Genomic DNA, 20,641 nt, shown 5'->3' on the forward strand with positions numbered 1-20,641 from the left:
TTGAAGTTGACCACGGGTCGGGTGCCTATTTGGCCACGGAAATAAGATGGTGTTACAAGTATATCACATGAATTATGGCCTGCAAATTGCGCTAACTGTATTCGGGTGTTGATATTAAATTTAAGTACCTAACTGGTTAGTTAGTTATCTAACTACGGAGTACAGTACATTCATATAATTAGATAATTAGAAGCAGGTTGTTGTTAGTAAAGTCCTTGGTGATCAAAGAGAATTCTGGTTTATGCCGCCATGTATGGGCTTTTGAGCGGGTAACTTCGTTATCCGTATTCTCAAATAGGATTGTTATCAAGGGCTGTTTTTACGAATGATGTAGAAGTGTCAACGTAGGAATGGGACGCTATAGTTCATTACTATTCATATTGCAAGGCCGTAATTTATCAAAATGCTGGATTGGCTTCAAAGACCCATAGGTATGAAATCGTGGACCATTCTCCACGTGTTGTTGCACAAATCGTGCTCATTCCGTGATATATGTAAATAGGTTTGACCAGAGATCAAATTCGACTTCAAAATATCTTCTTCTACCAATCCAGCAGGAAGATCGTCGCCTAGCTGAAAAGCACCATGGGGCCGGATGCGTGCCTCTTGTGGAATGACGATAACTACTCTTGGTTCGGTTTCCATCTCTGTAAGTAGGGAGGATGAGGCTGCAGCAACCTCGGACTGCAAAGTGCTGAAAGGGCTGCTTGATACACTACTACCTTGAGAGTAGGACTCATAATCAGTGAATTCATCGAATGTTTGGGGCGAAGTGATATTGTCTCCGACTTCCGCTGCATTCATGACTGTTGCAGACGTCTCTTCCAGCATCATGATCAATTCAATCAAGGCGGCCCCCTGATCCCGCTTAGAAAATCCCTGGACCTGATGTGTTCGACGCAAAAGAGCGAGGGCTGCGCGGCGAGTTGTGGGTTCACGACACCTAAGGCACGTAAACCAAAGTGGAAGACCGAGACCAAGTTCAAATGTATATGGCGCTTGCGTGCTATCATACCGCGCTGTGTTGTTTAAAGCAACTGCGGCCTTTTTAACTATAGTTTGGAAATTTCGTGTATATTTATCCGTTGTGATCCGTAATGGCGATCCACAGACTGCGAGGATGACATATAACATCTCGTAGTGAGAAGAAAGGAGGGCACCAATACTAACATGCAACGGGGATGAATCATCTTTCTTGCAGAAAGAGTCTATCAGATTAATAAAAGCAATATTCCAGCTTTCTAGCCTGGCTGATAGCGTTTTTTGTTGACATGCCATGTCTTCTGGTATTTGCCAGGCATGCGAGTTTTGTAGGTATTGTTCGCAAATCTGTTCGAATAGCGAGATTTCTGCAGATAGCATGACGATGGCCTCCCGAGCGGACTTGAGAGACGAGAACTGTTCCGGTAATGACAATGCATATTCAGTCTCCTGTACCATGGTGATTGCTAAGCCCCAAGTATTTTTGGGGGAAAATGACGCCAGTCGAATAAAAATTGGGATAATCATATCTCTCAACAATGAAGCCTGGGTCGCTGTTAAGACACCGGAGGATTTCTGGGCCCATAAAGTAAGAATAAGATGCACACCTTGTCCATAGAGGTGAGTGGCTTCCTTCAGGCTGCCTAAAATTGATTCTATACAAATGAATAGAATGCATGTAATCAGCCCAACAAAAGAGCCAACGCCGCCACGTTCAATTCCCTGACGAACGGAGGACACTGAGCGGGAGTACCAGTCCAGCGCGTCTTGTTGGTTTTGGCTAAGATTTTGAGACTGACCCTGACGTGGAGACAGACTCGAGGACGAGTTAGTGTTTTCGAACAGTGAACTTATTGCGATCATGGCATCCCACACGGCAGGTTCACTTCGGCAAATCTGCGGTACGGTAGTGTGCCAGAAATCAGCATCTAGTCTACCGCCGATGGATAGTGCAGCGTGTTGAAAATAATAAGAAAAAGCGCGACGCTCTCGGGATCCAGTGTTTGGTGATAATGAAAGAGTTACATGAGGTGTTGGGATCCCAGATGCCGAGGAGGTATATGTACGGATAATTGTACTTGCGTACTCGCACTTGCGACCTGTGCTAGTACATCGCAAACACTGAGGCTTTTCCTCTCCACATTTGACTTTACGTATTCTGGATAAGATCAGCGCCTATTTTCAAGTGCAGAAAGGAGACGCGAACCTACTTGCAGGTTTTGCACCCGAGTCTTGATTTCAGGGGCTTGATTGAGCCACTTCTTGCACTGAGTTGACATTTCGGCTTCATTCCCGCTGACGGGGCGTGGACTCCGATGTATCTTACACAGCACGAATCGGACTCTAAGAAGTCAACAACGATACGGCAAACTGAGAATAGTGGCCTTTTTTTTGATAGAACTATCGCATATTATCAACGGACTTTTGATGGTAGTGAGCGACATTAAAAGGTTTCGAGATATATTAGAGCTGAGCAACCTTAACAACACCGGATTATTGCTGATCCGATGCTTTACCTTATATAGCCTAGTGCGCCTTTTGCTGACGTGATCGCCTGACATCACGTGATGAGGAGTGTTGACATCACGTGACTCTCGGTGCCCTTTCGGAAACCCAAAAACTAGTATGAGACGAACCACAAGTGAACAGAGTAGAATTGCTTCCAAAAGGTCATTATAATACGAATATTTGTGCTTATAAGCAGGCTCACCACCTCGAGGTTCAATTTCCTCACCCTCCTCCCCTTTCCTAGCCTCCAGCAGTGCGGCCTTTAACGCGTCGAGACGCGTCCGGCAACACCATGGCACGGAAAGGCCCTGGCCCAGATGGCCCTCTACAGACAGCCCTGCTGGAATCCACGTCAGCAGCCACTACAAGAGCTGCAGACGGCTAAAAGATCTTTAGCCCGATAGCTGCATTCCTTGACAAGCACCGCAGCCAGACTACTGGCCTTGCACCGCACTCACTAGGAGCCCTCACTGCTCTTAGTAATGAACTCGCATCAGTAGCTTAACGACACTTCAACGCCTACATCAGTGGCATTCCTCTGACCTCTATCTCTCCTAGCCCCTCTCCTTCCCCTAGCCCTTATCTCCTTTCCCCTACACCCCCTCCCTCTTGCCCCCCTTCAGGTCTTGATCAGTCCTCCTACGCGATAGTCATCCAATCCGTCCCAGCGAAATCAGCCGCTAGGACACAACCAAGAACCCCGATGAAGAAGACTATACCTCCAGTCAAACAACCACTTCCCGACTACCGGCTCTTTGTACGTCTCCTAACTAACCATGCAGCCAGGAAAATGGAGGCTTACGCTATCTACTCTAGCCTCTGGGCACAACTCACCTTAAGCACTGCACTAAAAGAAGTCCAAGTTACTAAGACTGGCTTCGCTCTCTGCCCTCCATCTCTAGAAGCTCTCCCAGCCCTGGAGGCTTAAATGGATATCATCTCTAATTTCTTTGTCAATTGCCAGATAGAACGCAGCTCTCGCTGGGTCTCATACCGCGTCATAAATGTGCCGAGGAAGATTGGCCAAATTCTAGAAGGCAGATATTCTCTAATCCCCGTTAATCCTACAATCCTATCTTTAGAGATCACGGAATCTACAGGGCTCAAGCCTATTTCTATTAGCGAGACTACTGCAAGTGTTACTAACACTAGCACTCTCTCCTCGAGCTGGTTTATCAACTTTCCAGAGGGCATAAAGCCAACGCTCCCTACTCAACTCCGTCTTTTTGGCATGATCACCAATGCTCGCTTTCTCTCTAAGAGAACAACCGTCACCCAGTGTACCTATTGCTAGAAGTGGTATAATACGCGTTCCTGTGCTTGCCCTCCTCAATACCGTCTCTGCGGCTCCTCCGAACATACTGAGGAAGGCTATACTAATCGCTGTGCAGCCCCGGATCCTTACTAATACCCTCTAAGATGTCTATACTGTCATAGTCCACACCCAGCAGATGACCCAGAATGCCTTCTTCGCTCTAAAGGCAACACTAAACACACTAAAAGCTAATAAGTAGAGATTCACAAATCCTGCGCTATAAATCTATTAAAAGCCTGTATTAAAGGCGGATGTAGTCTTTAGCTCTCTATAGTCATATAGGAATCACCTATAGCCTTAGATAAGATACTACCCTGGCCCCCGACTCAGGAGTTTATCTCTCCTTTCCGTGCAGTAACTCCTTTATTATATACTCCTACTAAAGATCTTCTAATTATAGCACGTGTAGTCCACTTTACTGACCCTCAACTATAAAACTGGTTTGCCTCTCTCCTAGAAGAGCGGCTATGATCTACCACTACCCGATTTAAAAGGCGCCTCTAAAAATCCTACAGTTAAATATAAGCCGCGTACCAGCTGCATATAAAATAGCACTCACACTGGTATATACTAGCGACACCGACATCATCCTAATCCAAAAACTATATATATATTCAAGGATCTCAGTCGACAGATTATAAAGAAACATCCATCATATAAATACTTCTCCCCAACAGACAGCTGGGCAAGAAGCGGCCGGCCACGTGTTCTCACCTACGTACGAAAGAAGATGGGTATCTAGACCTCCTAACTGCGCCTACTTATAACTAACTCTAAATTGCTTTCAGATCTTCTCTTTCTCTAGATGCTCTCGCCCTCAGGAAAGTCTACTCTGATAATTAATATCTACAATGCTCTACCCAGCTCTATTAGAGCAGGCAAAGCAGCAAAAGCTCTTATAACCCTGCCAGAGACGTATTTCTCTTAAGCAACGATTCTCGCAGGCGATCTCAACCTACTATATAATAAGTGGCAGCCCTTATTAAATAGTAACTCTACAACCTTTGCTGAGCCTTTTATTAACTGGCTAGACTATCTAGAATTAGTATTTATCTCTGACATAGACTATCCTACGCACGATAGAGGTAATGTTTTGGACCTCAGCTTTGCCTCGAGCTCTCTAGCAATAATAGGAGTAAAAGCCAGCATAGCAAGCCACCTAGACGTAACCTCAGATCATCAGCTACTTATCACCACAGTGCCGTAGGACTAGAGATTCTTATAAATAGCCTAAAAGCTAAGATTTGATACATTAAACCGCCCCTGCTTTCTCTCACTCCTCGCCTCTAATCTTACTGGTATTAAGAGCTTAACTATAATAGAAAAGGATCTGGATACTCTCGCTAAAGAGCTAACATCTGCAATCTAAAGCGTATATAGAAGCTCTGCTAAGAGGACTTTAATACAAGGGATAGGATAACTATAGTGGAATAATGAATATAAGAAAGCGCTACACAATTACCGCTCAGGCCTTTACTTAAAGACAGACTTCCGCCGGATAACTAGGCGGTCCCAACGACACTTCTAGCGAGATAAGCTCTCTACAGTGTCACAAATGAAAGATGTTTTTGATATGAGCAAATAGCACAAGTCTATAGGCTCCTTCCGAAGCCCCCTACTAAAGGACCCGTTGAGACCGGATAGCCTCCTAGTAATAGCCTTATAGGAGAAACGAGACATACTAGTCTGGAATCTTCTCCACAACTCAGCTGAAGCAGATAATATACCTCTAGATTCCCCAGCGGTTCTATCCACCAGTCTCTACTTTTTAGATATGCTAATAATATAGATAGAGAAAGCAGTACTATAAATAAGGAATATAACCCCTGGTGTAGACAAAATTCCAACTTGTATACTCAAAGTGGCATGGCCTTTGATTAAAGATAAGGTATTAACGCTGTATTAAGGATGCCTTAAGATCGGCTATCATCCTAAATGCTTTCGACATGTGGTGCTAGCAATTATTCAGAAACCAAAGAAGACTGATTGGTCCTCACCCAGATCATATAGACCGATCGCTCTTCTCTCAGTCCTTGGCAAAGGACTCGAGCGCCTGGTGGCATGGAATATGGCTTAGATCTCCATACACTATAAAGTACTAGCAAGACAATAATTTGGGGCTCTTCTATTAAGATCTGCAATTGACCTGACTACATACCTAACATATAACGTTAAGCAGGCACTAAATCAAGGCATTACTGCCTCACTTCTTACTCTTGATGTCAAAGGTGCCTTTAATGCCGTTCTTCCTGGCAGACTGATCTGTAGATTACATGAGTAAGGCTGGCCTAATAGCCTTATTCTCTGGATCGCTTCCTTTACCACTAGGCGATCAGTTCAGATCCGACTTGATGGAGAAATTAGTCCCTTAACAGACATCGCCTGTGATCTATTATAAGGCTCTCCAGTCTCTGGTATTCTTTTCATGCTCTATATAGCGCCTCTATTCCGTCTAGGCAACCCAAGGACTAGATTTGGCTACGCGGACGACGCAGCTTTTCTAGCTATCTCTCCGTCTCTTGCTATAAACTGCTAAGCCTTATTAGACTCTCTTCAAGAAGCTCTCAACTGGGGCGCTGCTAAAGGGATTACATTTATACTAGATAAATATAAGCTTCTTCATTTCTCCCGACACAGAACGGACTAAGATCTAAACAGTATACCCTTAGTAATAGCTAAATCTATTATAATCTCTAAAAATACTAAACGCCTATATCTATGTTGGCTAGGCATTCTCTATAATAAAAAACTGACCTTCCAGTGGTATATTAGTGAAATAGTATCTAAAGCTCTTACTGTAGCTAATACCCTTCGCTTCCTAGGAAACACTATTTAAGTAGTTAAACCTTATCTACTACAGCAGGCTATATTAGTTTATATTCTCTATAAAGTATATTATAATGCTGAAACCTGGTGGCTAGGCCATATCCGCCCCAGGTCTCCCCAGATCTTAAATCAAGTTGAAGGACATCTTAGAAAACTAAGAAAAGCAGTACTAGTAGGTGTAAGAGCAGTCCTTCTAACTTTTCATATAACTCCAGTGTCTATTATATACTAAGAGTTAGGATTCTTCACTCCAGAAATTAAACTAGATTAAATAGCCCTTCTAGCAGCTGTCCGCCTTTGGCGTCTTAATCCATATCATCCGCTCTAGAAACGGGCAGAGCAGATTTCCAGAAACGGTCAACCAGTCAGTCGATTTACTCGTCGTGTCCTAGCCCTACCCAACTCTGAACAAATAAACCCTCTACAATATACTCCCTGGTACCCTTACAAGTCGCGTGAGGACGCCCAAGCTCGAATAGGGGCTCCCATGGGACGCACTAAGGAACAGGCGGCGGCTGATTTCTCAGATTTCTGGTAAACTATTCCTGGCTCTGATATCATAGTCTTTTCAGATAGATCTAAGCTCGAAAGCGGACATGCTGGAGGTAGCTATATTAGATTTTAAGCACATCACAAGTTCCTTCACTCCTCACTCCCATTCAGACCTGGGAAAGAAGTCTTTAATACGGAAGCAGAAGCTGCTCTAGCTGGTGCTCAGGCAGCTATAGAACTCTTAACAGCTCGATTTGCCACTAATCTATAGATCTGCCTAGACAATCTAGAAGTTACTACACGCCTTCTGTCTCCCTTAATAGAATCTTCTCAAGGAGTCTTTGAATCCTTCTACACACTTGCAGCCGCCTGGCCACTCCGCGAGAAGCTTCCTCATACCAAAAGTGGCTCTATCCGAATACGATAGATCCCTGGACACGCAAAAATCCCTGAAAATGAGGCGGCTAATCTCGCTGCTAAGGAGGGCGCTGCCTCTATCCCTCCTCCTCCACACAGATCCTCATATGCCTCGCTAAAGAGATATGCTAAGGCTCGAGCCCTTTCTACTGCTCAAACACTATGGCAGAGCGTAGCACCACAGACGTACTAAGATCTAGGAATCACTACATCTCTAAAGCGCCCAGGTGAGCTTCAACTCACCCGACTTGACCTCGGCCGTATCATCGCGGCCCGTACTGGTCATGGAGACTTCGCGGACTACCATGAACGATTCAATCATGATGATGCTCATCTTCTCTGCCGATGCGGAGCACGAAAAGCACCTCTGCACTTCTTCTTCTGCCGGATAGCTAAGAGACGTGCCCCCCGGCCTCCCGGGCCCCCCTCTGAGGTCATCTCTTTCCTGCTAGGCACTGCAAAAGGAGCACAAAGACTAGCCATATAGCTAACAGAAACCCGCTTCTTTGAGGACATCTGCCCTCGTCGACCTCTTATTAGCTCTTAACCAAGAAGACCCTACCTTTCCTTTGTACTTCCTCTTCTTTCCTCCTCGTTCTTCCCTTTTCATTCTCTCTTTTGTCCCAATTTACGCTCAGAATCATGGTGATGGTGGTAGAATAGCGGGTCATGGAGTGTAGGTGGACCATTGCAGCTGGCAAACATCTAAAGCCCACTTAGAAGTGGACCTTCCTGTAAGACCACGGCAGCTATGGAAATGCGCCAAAGAGTCTCTTATCTATATATAAATCTGGTAGATCTTGAAGCCCGAGGCTTACCCCTCGGCGGCCTATGTCCCAGTAGGGATCGGTGGGAAGCGTGCGAGTCACGAACCACGGCCGTTAAATAGAAACACACACACACACACATTCCAACACCCCAGAATAACTGAAGTGAAGCAAGACTAACTAAAACTCATCCTTGCTCATAACGAGTTAGTCTATTCTTGCTAATAAAAGCAGATGAAATGACTTTGGTCGACTGATCGAGTCCAGCCTTATCTTCGACTGTTCGAGCTATGCTTCGACGATCAACCTCGTCAAAGCTGCAACGTAATGTTGCAAACATGCACACGGTGTCGGTGTAGACGCACCAAAGTATGTAGCTCTCGAGCGCGAACTTGGCCGACATCCAGCTGATATATTGTGGTGGGCTAGTGTGACTCTCTTCTTCCGGCATGCGCGAATTGCGCCAAAAACGATTTAGAATGCACGTTCAGAGACGATGCTCTACAGGAAGACGTTCCTCGAAGGTATGCATACAAGCTCGCTTAAATAGGCTACGGGTTGGTCAATTTGCTCACATGGAACAAGTTACGTTAAAGCACTGGAAGATCGAATCCAAGAGTTGGATTCTCAACTGGCTTTACATCCAAAGCCCCATACCGCAGTAAGGGATATCTCTTCTGTAATTACTTCCTTGTCTAAGTTATTATCCTAGCACCTTGCAGAACGATGGAATATCGCCCGTTTCAATTGGAGCTCGCTATAAACCAATGCATGTCTTGATGCCCGGGCCTAGACAGGATCTGTATCTAGACGTTTCATTTCCCTCTCGAATCACAAATGTCACCTTCGAGGTGTTGTTGCAATCGCAAAACCTTGTTGAGATCCCGAACTTTTCTGATGTGGAGTCTGTTATTCCCGAAATTCTCCAGTCTGACAGATCTCTTATCACTCCCAGCATAGTACGCCATCTTCTCGCTCGCTATGATCGCTGCATTCGGCCTCAGTATGATTCATTGGCTTTGGAGGTTCCATCATATGATGGCGCGAACTTGAAAAAAGTCCCAGCCGATCAAAAGTTCAAGATTCTAACGGCCTGCGCTATCGCTGCTGCCTGTGAATCTTATACGGCCCCCATCTGGAAATCGATTGCGCATATATGCCGGGAATGGGCTAACGAATATACAACCAGTATCCTATCGGCAGCGGACAGGGAATCATTGACTTCGACGCTACTGCTCCTCATATATGAACTAGCGGATCCAAGCAGAGGAGCGACCTGGGAGCTGCTTGACCTAGCCGTACGCACGTGCTTACAATTGGGTTGGCATCGTACAGGTCAGGGCCAGCAAACAAGCCCCCCTTCAATAGACGGGACAATTAGTGCAAACACGATCTCGTGTGGACCAGACGATGTTCAACTAATGTCAGTAATAAAGAATATCGACGGGTAGGTACAAGAGAAAAGATTTAACCCGCTGTTGTTGGTTGTTGACGCTCTGCAGATCTTTACGAACGACTTTTAATCGCCCAAACATGTTGAATGGATCGCAGCTACCGACGGCATCTGATACCGAGTATATCCTGTCAACTTATGTGCGATTGTCTCACGAAATATATGACACAGATCAGTATTACGAGAACGATGCGTGCCCCTTCACAGGGGAAATCTCTTTGTTGATTGGAGTGATGGAAGGATTTCAAGATCAGCAGCCAATGGTATTAGAAACCTGGTTACTATTTCTTGCTGTCTGTGTTAGACACAAACAATGTGTTTTTTGTTTTCAAGAAGCAGACGAGCCGATTGCCAGGGGCATGCGGTCTCTCAGACATCAGGTTGTGGTCGCCGCATCGCAATTGATTTCGACCGTATATGAATTGGCGATCGCTCGAGATGGATCTGTCGGTTGCAAAATTCGTGTCAGTCTTGGCACGGATTTTTTCAAAAATGTCGACACACGTACATTTTCCTTAGTATTTTACATTCCATACGAAACGACGTCGAAACACGTGTAAAATACACAGAATTCGGTGTCAAATTTGAAGCAGAAATCATTTCCAGTTCAGAAAATCCAAACTACTTCGATAGTGAATCATGCCGCCTCGACGCGTCTCCGAGGATACCTCTATTTCCCAGCAGCCTCCACCGACGAACCCATATAACCTTCGATCGCTTCATATTCCACGTTGTATTCAACCTGGAGAGAGTTTTGACGAGAGGCACTATGTGCCAACTAGAGCCCAGAACCAGATACAGCGTATGAAGGAGAGACAAGAGGGGTTCGGATTGCCTGCACCAATAACGTCAAAAACTGCCATTTAAAAAACGCGTCAAGAGGCTGCAAAGAAGGCAAGCAATTGCCGTAAGCGGCCAGCGCCTTCAGGAAGGAGATCTACAACTCGTTCTCCTTCAAAAGTGGCATCTGCAAAGTGAGTGCGATTTAATACTGTGTCGTTGGGAGACACCCTAGATGCTTCAGCATAAACTATATCTCTACGCGCACGATCCAATACACAACAGAATGAGTCTACTATTCCATCATCTAAAGCAGTTAGCAATGAGGAACTTGATGAGGGTGAAGACAGTGTTGGAGAGGATGATGATCTTCCTCCAGTAGTTATTTCCGGTAGACCTCCAGGTTGGAATATGGCTGATTATATGAATGGTGAATATGACGAGGAGAACCGCTTACTCCGGGATACACCATTAAGCGAGTCCACACCATTCAATTCGTTAGATATCGAGTTAGCCGCGACAAACCTCTATAACGCGAAGGAGGATTTCAAAAAGCTCAGTGCTAAACGGCGTATCAAGGTCGCCGAGCACGCTCTTCGTGAGGCTCGGGAGGATATCAGTATTGTCAATACATCTGATATTCAGGATGAATTCAATCACGAAATTGGCCAGCGCGATTATTCAATTGGTGTTGATCTGAGAGTCTATATCAATAAGCGGAAGGTGATTAGCCAAACACTCCACGATATGACTCGGCGTTCATTTGATCTTGGCGTTGTAGAGGATCAATTCTATGAACAGATTAACAAATATACTGGCAACGAATCTTTCACATTTGAGACCTGTACGGCTTTTGTGAAATCAATGTCGGGCCGTGGGAGACAATTAAGCCATCAATTTGATGATTTTTCTCTTACAGAAACTCTCAAAGTGTTAGATCTCATTAATAACAAACGAGAGGCTCATCCCGGCACAGCTTTATACGTTCTTTTCGAAGTTAAAGTGGCCTGCGAAGCACTCACGTCGGCTAAGAAAAAGATAGTAATATTAACACCTCAACAACCTCAAAATCCAGTGTCTATTCCAAGTTCACCACCTACAGCGCCGGCATAAAATCGTTCTACTCATACCACTCAGTTATTAGAAGAAGCTGCAATCCGCGAAGCAAGACGAGATCGAATATCAACAGCTGGTGATTTTCAACGTTAATTGATGCAGAAATATCAATGCAGTGATAGAAACTGTACGAACTACAATAACTTTTGCTTCCCTGATCCTATAGATAATACTTAATATTATAATATCCTCAGTACTCAGCATGAGCTCTAGGCGAATTGTATAGCTTCAGGCGGAGCAACCATTGAGAATCCACCAGACGAGTTGAAGCAGTATTAGAAGAAAAAACAAGGTGCAATTGACCGAAATTCTCGACAACCTGTCAAGAAGAATAATGCCTAAGTCATGGAACAAGTTATAGAAATGCAGGCCAAGATATATAAGCAACAGATGCAATATAGATTGATAGAGCAGATGGAAGCAATGCAGGAAAAACAAGAACGTCGTGATGAGGAGAAAGAGCGTCGCTACTTGTTTCGAGAACAGCGCGACTTGCTAACGCAGGCACAAGCACCTCATCAAATGGCTTATTCATTACCTGAAAGATCGACAATCGGCCCTTCTTTATTGACATTCAAAACTAATATGAACCCCGGACAATTTGAGGCTGTTCCCATTACGCCAATATCACGCCCAAGGTCGTCTAGTTCGATGGAATCAGGTGAAGACGAATACGACACGCTTATGAAATTCTTCGCATGGAAAATCAATTCAATCAAGAACGAGGATAGGAAGGAGAAATGGAAGCGTGCCCAAACAATTATATTCACAAATGACTGGTCTATTCGAGAGTTGAGGCAAATGGAAGATGATAAAACGCCAGCGTATCAACGTGCAATAAAAGCAGGTATTTTAGACAGTCTGGCAAGAGGCTTCAGGAGAGAGTTGCGCCAGTATAGGCAATCTGTTCGCCGTACTCGTGATGAATATGCTGCAGTAATCGCTTTAGATGCGTTAGGAGGCGGAGATTCAACCGTATAATGTCGTTTAAGGGATCAATATATTACTTCGTTAGATCGCTCTACTAGATCACTTCAATCGTTGACTAAGCTGACGCTTAGATCTGCCTCATATTGCGCGAGAAATCGATGGAATTCAACAAGCTCTTTCTCCTTAATATACACTCCATTTCCAGCGTGCTTGAAGTGCTTTTTGGCAAATCTATCGCAACGACTCCGTTGAATTGAGAGTTCTATAAATTTGCTGTAATTGCTGCATATATCGCGTAAAAAAATCCAGTTCCTTTTTATCCATGATTTGAGCACGCTGAAGGTAAGTTCGATCGGGTTAAAATCAGGTGAGTATGGTGGTAGATATCGAACAAGATGCCCAGCACTCTCAATAATCTGACTGATATGCTCGCGTGTATGGATCTTGACATTATCAAGAACAATAACCATTGGGAATCGCTGTATCTGACTAAGTGCAGGAATCAATTTTGTTTCAAGCCAATCCGTAAAGTCGCCAGCATTGTAGTATCCATCTTTTATACCAGTGCAGGGAAGATAGCCTTCTAGTGTCATTGCTGCGCAGATACTCCATGTCTTACCCCGATTTATATTTGCATCTATCTCAGCGTCATCTCCAATGGGTGCATACGCGTGTTGACGCCAGCCTGTTTTCTCGTTAAATATCGACTCATCAAGGAAGACAAGATCATCCGCTGCGAATTGACATATGTCATCGAGATAGGCACGGCGAAGGGGTTCGCTACGGTTTAACGAGATGCGCTTTAGCTGTTTCCTTGACCATCGACGACGCTTGAATAATCGGCATATTGTTGACGTACTAACATCAACATCACGCTCATAATATAACCAGAATCGGACCTCGTCTTGTTGACGCCATGGTTCATGAAGAAGATATTCAAATATAGCATCTTCATCTGCATCTGACAGCTTTCTTGCGCGGCCCAAAGTCCGATATGTAGGTTTCCGAAGGCTATAATATTATAACAAGTTCTTCTGATATCTGTAAACTGTACGGACGCTGACACCGCACTCCTTCGCGATAGCCTCGCATTTCCAACCAAGGCGTAGGAAGCGCGCAATTTTTGCTAATTTATCTCCTGGTGTGGCATTTTTGCGCTCAATATAGGGACGTGAAATCGGTTGACATGACGGGGAAGTACGTTCGACGGCAGTGACAGTCGACATCTCAAAGGATTATCGAAGTAGTTTAGATTTTCTGAACTGGGAATGATTTCTGCTTCAAATTTGACACCGAATTCTGTGTATTTTACACGTGTTTCGACGTCGTTTCGTATGGAATGTAAAATACTAAGGAAAATGTACGTGTGTCGACATTTTTGAAAAAATCCGTGCCAAGACTGACACGAATTTTGCAACCGACAGATTCATTCCACCTCTCATAGCAAGTGCACGGGCCTTTGTCGCTGGCTGCTCGATCGCAACTGCCATCACAAAAAGATGGACAACGCCACAATCTCACATCAAAGATATAGCTAGATGTACGGAAATACTCACGTTGTTTGCGCCGCACTGGAAAGGTGGACATCGGTATCTTGAAATATGGAGAAAAGTCGTCGACGTACTCGACACGAATCAAACTTCAGCGTGAGATCTCGTTTGGGTACCAAGACATGTCCTCCTCGACACTGCCCAATCCATGAAATATCCGTTCGAAAACTTTCAAAACACGACTCACCAGAGAACAACCAGTACTTTCCAATGACTCTGAACCCTTAAATAACCTTATCCTGGGAACATCTGGTGTCCGAAGCTTGTTGGAGTGAGATGATATGGATGTCCGTTGCTCCAGGAGAATGCGATCCAATGATCCGTGACAATACTTGCTGGTCCCAACAGGCATATTTATGGCTGATTAAGTGAGATAAAACAGCTGGTTTACTTGTTTCTCTCACACCCTCCCTGTTATTTCTCTGCCAAAGCGAAATTCCGATGTATTGGTATATCTGGTGACGATTATTGTGCATTCGCGTAAGCAACTTTTCAACACAATTTGGGCCTCGACTGGCCAATTCCAGTATGTTCCTTTTTTTTTTTTTTGGCATGACCTACCTAGCTCATTGCACTTTGGAGACCAACACGGTGCTGCCCAAGTTTTGGACTTTGGTGAATCTCTTTCAGTATCCTCCAGAAAGTTCATAAATCTTGGTGTATTGTGTGGCCAGCTCGTCGAATCGCTCGTCACGAACTTATTGGCGATATTCAGTGTACACTGTTCCCGCTTGGACATTTGTTTGCTCCACACCACATAGCCTTAGGTCAGATGATATATGGGATCGCTTCAGCAACTTGAATCGTGGACAACCGTAGGATAATATCTGAGACGTCAATTAGAGTCCACTCGTCGCAAACATAATGTTGGAGAACAGGGTCACCTTATAAATTAATCGGCGGAATTGAGCGAGACCTCGGTCTCCATCGGCGGTCTAATCCGCTGAGAGGTTGGATCATCTTGTCTCGCGATAAGATAGTGAAAAACCCCGACTTTCACAAGAAGGTAAAGACGTTGATATCAATTAAGCATTTATGGGGTTCACTCCGGTAGTCACTATGCCCGGAATTGTGAATATGCCTTCACACTTTCAACCATACGATGTAGACGAGAAATAAGCATCAATAACGTTCTTGGTCATAGATGTCTTAGAGTCTTCTGACAATTTTGATATTTGAGTGAGCCACTCTTAATCCCCTACAGTTACTTCCAGGCTGTACCTTCTGAAATAACGAACCACGGAGTGTTCAGGATCGTTATTCCCTATCACCGTGGGATTGTATGCTGTGTCTTCGAACCCCAAACACAGAATGGTATAGTAAGTACTTAAATTAATTCGTCCATCTTCCTAATTTCCCTTAGTCGGAATTAGATGTAACACCTTTGAGAATAAGTAATCGACCACCCTCCGCGCGAATAACCTTTTCATCCATAAAAGAACCAGCTTTACTCATCAACCACAGTGCGGTTCCGACCATATCCTCTTCATTACCAGCTCGTCCAGCAGGAGCTTTCGCCGCAAGGCGAAGATTGGAAGTACCGTCATCCGGCGTCATTCCGGATGGAACGATTCCCGGTGAGATAGCATTAACACGAACTGGAATTCAGGTTAGATGGAGTTGGTTAAGATGAAATTGGATCGAATAATGTATCTTACTGTAGAAATCCGCAAACTCTGCGGCCATAATTCTCACCAGGTGATCTACTGCGGCCTTGGACGTCTGATAAATAGGAACGAATTGATGGTTGTGAACACTGGCTGGACTGCTAAACATGATCACACTACCCTTCCCATCGCCTTGGGCAGCTGCTGCTCCGAGAAGAGTTACCAAACCAGCTGTCAAGTAGTATGGGGCTAGGACATTGACACGGAAGACTTTCTCCCAGCCTTGATATGGCGCAGAAAGCGTGGCAGCTTCGAGTTTACTGAGACCATCACCTGGAGTATAGGTAATATCGTTCATAAACCGTATTCCAGCGCAATGAATCAAACAATCGAGGGACTCATGTGAGGTTTTGATGGTGTCAACTACTTTCTTGACTCCTTCTTCACTTGAAAGATCTCCGTGACCTCTGCGCGCCCTATTAGCACAATAATCTGGAGCAAAGGCCAATGGAAAGAACCAACAGTTCAATTTTTAGCGAATTCCAACCCAAAGTCGAGGCAAGTCCTTGAAGCTCGGCCTTCACCTTTTCCAATGCATCTTCGTTGACATCTATGAGGATGGTATTGGCGCCGTTGATTGTACAACCCCGTGCGATCATATGACCGATGCCACTTGCTAGTCATTGTTAGAGGATCTATAATGGCTATCGAACGGATTCTTATCCTTGTGAAAGGGTACTCTTTACCTGCTCCTGTGATCGCTACCCAACGGTCTTGAACAACAAAAAGCTGATTTATCCTCAAATTATCGTTCATGATAGTTTACTAAACAATGCAGACCTATATTGATGGAAGGCGATTGCATGTCTAACAACATACGGCGAGCTGTTCAGAAAACATAGAAATCTTGAACATGTAGGGATTTAGTAAAGGCTTCCAGTCGTTAACTAGTTAACTAGTTAACTAACTAGTTATGGTGAAACATTTACGTAATTATTTTCCTAACCAATAACTTAACAACCAACTGAATTCTTCAAGAGATCTTGGCTCAAATATTCTCTCCATCAGCCGGCGATTAGCTATAAAGCATGGTGGATCTTTTGCACAAGACCCGCGCATCTGCCCGTTGCCTCGTATCAATGCGACGCTCTACTCCGACACACACAAGTCCTATCTTCAGAAAGCTTGACTCGTTGCTTATCGCTGGGTTCACAGAGGTAAATCTCATTAGCGCGCAACAAATCTTGTTGTACTGCGCTTCAAGAGATAAAGCCCAAAAATGGCAGATTTGCGGCTAGTATACTTCTTTCAAATTATTCCAGTACTTACATTTTGTTGATTTTTATCCGTTGAGTCATGGCAGCAATCAACTTCATGACCGGACTTACTGTGCCTAATAGCATCGCTGTCCTTGGTCTAGCAACCAGTGTCATTGGCCTAAGTGCAGTGATATTTTTGCGCTTCTTTTATGTCGATTTTCGGAAAATCGATGGGATCCCGGAGATACCAAACGGGGACCTCCTCGCAGGGCATTTATATCAACTTGGAGATGATCACGCGACAAGATCAGAAACTTGGACCAATACCTATGGCTGGCCTATTTTTCAACTGAGAATGGGTAGACGCTGGGCGATTATGCTCAACTCTTTTGAAGCTGCTCGTGAATGGATCATCAAGAACCAGTCTGCGACTCTCGATCGACCATGGTTTCACACGTTTCATGGAGTCATTTCGGCTACTTCAGGTATGTGAAAAAGAGACATAATCCGAACCGCATAGAAGAATTATGATCATTGATTTTGCTAGCTGCAACCATTGGAACTAGCCCCTGGGATGAACGGACCAAGAAACAGAGACGTGTTGTAGGCTCATTTACCACAGGACCGTCTATTCAGAAGCTACGCAACATGTTGGACATGGAGACCTGCGCTATGATTTCGGCAATTTATTACGACTCTCAAAAAGGTTCCAATGACATCATGCCTCATATCTATCCGAAACGATTGGCGTTGAATTTGATGACCATGTTCTGCTACGGAACGCGATTCAGTACTACTACCGATCCAATGCTCCTCCAAATTCTGTCAGATGCTAGCACAATTGCGAGGTAAGATCACTGATTTGTATTTCATTCAACGAGTTTAGTTAATGGCATCTAGTTTTCGATCCACGAACTCTACTACGCAGGATTTCATTCCCCATTTGAGATATGTTTCAAGAAATGGGCGCAATGACACAGCAATACAAGCCCGAGCACGACGTGACCAATAGTTAGCGACAGTACTAAATAAGGTGCGCGATACAGTGACTCTATTCTCGGGACCTAGGAAAAGCGTGGCTGCGATGCTGCTTACAGACAATCAAGAAGGTTTGACTCAACGTATGTATCAAGATTTCCTTCCCATCGAATACATTCAAGCTAATTTCCGCAGTGGATATCAAGACTATCCTTGGTGGTCTCATGTCTGGTGGTTTTGAGACCGTATTTTCGACCGCTATTATCGCTATTGGCGTCTTATCAACAGCTGAGGGCTAGTTGATTCAGCAAAGGGCATATGAGGATATTATATCAGTTTATAAAACGCCTGAAGAGGCTTTCGAAGCTTGTGTTTCAGAGGAAAGAAGCAATTATATCTGTGGCTTGGTGAAAGAAGCATTGCGATTCTATCCTCCACTCAAGCTGCTTCCGGCTTGGCAAACATATAAAGAGTTCAACTACCAGGGAGCAGAAATTCCAAAAGGAGTTCTTGTTTATATAAACGCTCAAGCAATCAATAGGGGTTAGTGCCATCTCGTCCTGGGATGTCAATCTCTTACCTTTACTGACTCTTCTAGATCCCGCCACGTACGGCCCTGATGCAGACCAGTTCCGTCCCGAACGATGGGTTGAGAACACTTACAAAGTTCCACCACCATATCATTTCTCTTTTGGGGCCGGTGCTCGAATGTGCACTGCCGTGAACTTTTCAAATAGGGTACTATATGCAATGTTCCTGCGCCTGATCGTCTCCTTTAAGATCACGGAGAGTAAATCCATGCTGGCAAATGTTCATTACATTAACTATAAGCGGGATCCAAGTGCATCCAATGCAATTGCCTCGGACTTTAAGGTCAAGTTCACTCCAAGGTCGCACCGTAGCTTGGAGAAATGTCTTGGCGAGTCCCAGGCAAATCTCTCCAAGTTCATGACTAAAGACTCAGCTGAAGTTTTATTACAGTGAAACTAATGCTTGCATGCTTTTACGGGCAGATTAGACCTGTGTTGAAGCATTTATACCTCTCACTTTAGAAGTACCGAAATAACGATTCTCAAGAGTCAAAATAAGCTTATGCCACTAGAAGATGAATTCGTATAGCTTTATATGCAATGAATGTGATGAAATTACGGCTTGTTGTTTCACCAAACCTCTTACAGGATGCCTTGAGACTGTCCATTATCTTTCCACACCTTTGCATCCTTCATGACAAAGTTGATCTTTCTCAACGCATCAGCGAGCTGTGCAGGGTCTTCATCCAACGCGATAATATCTGCCTGTGTTCCCTCTTCGAACCACCCGAATCGTCGGCCGCACAAATCGCCTCCGCAGTCCTCCCAACCGCCCACCGTGCACGATTCCAATACATCTGCCACGGGAATACCAGCCTCAATCATCAACTCGAGTTCTCTAGCATTATCACCATGTGAATATGTTCCAGTATCTCCACCACAAGCTAAACGAACGCCAAATTCATGAGCACGCTTGACATTGCGCAGAATTTGATCAAAACGTTTTGTGTGCAGCTTCTCCGCAATGGCAAGCGTCGGCACAAGAATGACGTTCTTCTCCAGCATATGTTTAAACATCTCGTCTGTGGTAAAATATGCGTGTTCGATAGTGTTAGCACCGGCCTCGATAGCAGCAAGTGCTCCTTCAAGAGTGCAGCAATGTGCGGACACAGGGGCACCTGCCAATGCAGCCTCCGAAACAATCATGTTCATCTCTTCTTGAGAAAAGACCATATAATCTGGATTCGGGTCTTTGGGTGGGTGTAAGACACCAGGAATGTAAGGATGTTGTTGCTTGGGAGGCGCTCTCATGATTCTTCGTCTGTAGTCTGCAAAGAATTTGATGATATCCGCGCCGGCCGCAATTCTCCGTCTTACAGCTTGCCGACATTGCTCAACGCCGTCTACAGCATCGCAGCTAGTCGGTACACAGTGGCCACCAGCACTGTTTTCTGTGCGGCACTCAAACGAACCGGTGCTGGCAAGCACTTTAGTTGCGACAAAAAGTCGAGGTCCCAGAGTTAATCCACGAGCAATGGCATCTCGCAGGTTGGCATCTGATTCCTGCATTCCTTCGGATCCCAGATCCCTATAATGATCATAATTAGCGCAGTTTCATTGGTTTCCCCTTTTTAAACTCCGTAGAACCCGGGAAAATCCTACCTATATGTTGTGTAGCCTGCAAGGAGCGCAGTCCGACAGTGGTTCACTCCACGAACGACTCTTTCGGTCATGCTTTCATCTCTTTTCTGCTGTAGAGCGCCAACTTCGCTGAGTTTACAAATTAGTTTTAATAGTTCTTGGGGCATAATATGGATCGTAACATACTCGTAGGAGTGCAAAAATATATGAGTATGGGCGTCCACTAACCCGGGCATCACATATTTCCCGCGTAAATCGACATCTCCATCATTCAGGGTCTGCGCAAACGGTATGGTCGCATCATCACGTTCAAAGACTTTAACAATGAGACCACTAGCAGTATCCACCGTAATGGATACATTTTCGCGATTTTTCTTCAATTTCGGATCGAAGAGTAACGATGTGTGTACGGTGAGTTCGGTCATAGTTGTTGTGTTTTCTATATTCGTACAAATTGACATGCAAGAAACAAGCATGGATTTAGCGATTT

General features: G+C 44.7%; 8 protein-coding genes across 8 annotated transcripts; 4 read left to right on the forward strand and 4 right to left on the reverse strand.

Moving 5' to 3' along the window:
• Positions 1-417: 417 nt before the first annotated feature.
• On the reverse strand, positions 418-2,272 carry EYB26_009336 (uncharacterized protein; the record flags this gene model as incomplete). Its single annotated transcript, XM_054268586.1, has 2 exons — positions 418-2,140; positions 2,193-2,272. The coding sequence occupies 2 exons, from the start codon at positions 2,270-2,272 to the stop codon at positions 418-420; spliced, it is 1,803 nt and encodes a 600-aa protein (XP_054124561.1).
• A 6,531-nt stretch (positions 2,273-8,803) lies between these two features.
• EYB26_009337 (uncharacterized protein) lies at positions 8,804-11,653 on the forward strand (the record flags this gene model as incomplete). Its single annotated transcript, XM_054268587.1, has 5 exons — positions 8,804-8,831; positions 8,893-8,968; positions 9,020-9,754; positions 9,810-10,224; positions 10,826-11,653. The coding sequence occupies 5 exons, from the start codon at positions 8,804-8,806 to the stop codon at positions 11,651-11,653; spliced, it is 2,082 nt and encodes a 693-aa protein (XP_054124562.1).
• Positions 11,654-12,079: 426 nt separating this feature from the next.
• EYB26_009338 (uncharacterized protein) lies at positions 12,080-12,637 on the forward strand (the record flags this gene model as incomplete). The annotated part of the gene is made up of 1 exon (XM_054268588.1): positions 12,080-12,637. One exon carries the CDS (start codon positions 12,080-12,082, stop codon positions 12,635-12,637), a length of 558 nt encoding a protein of 185 aa, XP_054124563.1.
• Positions 12,638-12,690: 53 nt separating this feature from the next.
• On the reverse strand, positions 12,691-13,812 carry EYB26_009339 (uncharacterized protein; the record flags this gene model as incomplete). The annotated part of the gene is made up of 2 exons (XM_054268589.1): positions 12,691-13,597; positions 13,658-13,812. The coding sequence occupies 2 exons, from the start codon at positions 13,810-13,812 to the stop codon at positions 12,691-12,693; spliced, it is 1,062 nt and encodes a 353-aa protein (XP_054124564.1).
• Positions 13,813-15,495: 1,683 nt separating this feature from the next.
• EYB26_009340 (uncharacterized protein) lies at positions 15,496-16,559 on the reverse strand (the record flags this gene model as incomplete). Its single annotated transcript, XM_054268590.1, has 4 exons — positions 15,496-15,734; positions 15,795-16,210; positions 16,266-16,419; positions 16,490-16,559. 4 exons carry the CDS (start codon positions 16,557-16,559, stop codon positions 15,496-15,498), a joined length of 879 nt encoding a protein of 292 aa, XP_054124565.1.
• A 540-nt stretch (positions 16,560-17,099) lies between these two features.
• EYB26_009341 (uncharacterized protein) lies at positions 17,100-18,014 on the forward strand (the record flags this gene model as incomplete). The annotated part of the gene is made up of 3 exons (XM_054268591.1): positions 17,100-17,487; positions 17,550-17,850; positions 17,903-18,014. 3 exons carry the CDS (start codon positions 17,100-17,102, stop codon positions 18,012-18,014), a joined length of 801 nt encoding a protein of 266 aa, XP_054124566.1.
• Positions 18,015-18,086: 72 nt separating this feature from the next.
• On the forward strand, positions 18,087-18,964 carry EYB26_009342 (uncharacterized protein; the record flags this gene model as incomplete). The annotated part of the gene is made up of 4 exons (XM_054268592.1): positions 18,087-18,123; positions 18,176-18,225; positions 18,280-18,523; positions 18,579-18,964. 4 exons carry the CDS (start codon positions 18,087-18,089, stop codon positions 18,962-18,964), a joined length of 717 nt encoding a protein of 238 aa, XP_054124567.1.
• Positions 18,965-19,152: 188 nt separating this feature from the next.
• EYB26_009343 (uncharacterized protein) lies at positions 19,153-20,576 on the reverse strand (the record flags this gene model as incomplete). The annotated part of the gene is made up of 3 exons (XM_054268593.1): positions 19,153-20,098; positions 20,173-20,280; positions 20,338-20,576. 3 exons carry the CDS (start codon positions 20,574-20,576, stop codon positions 19,153-19,155), a joined length of 1,293 nt encoding a protein of 430 aa, XP_054124568.1.
• Positions 20,577-20,641: the final 65 nt, after the last annotated feature.

This window comes from Talaromyces marneffei, chromosome 7, assembly GCF_009556855.1.
Source record: "Talaromyces marneffei chromosome 7, complete sequence".
Lineage (NCBI taxonomy): Eukaryota > Fungi > Ascomycota > Eurotiomycetes > Eurotiales > Trichocomaceae > Talaromyces > Talaromyces marneffei.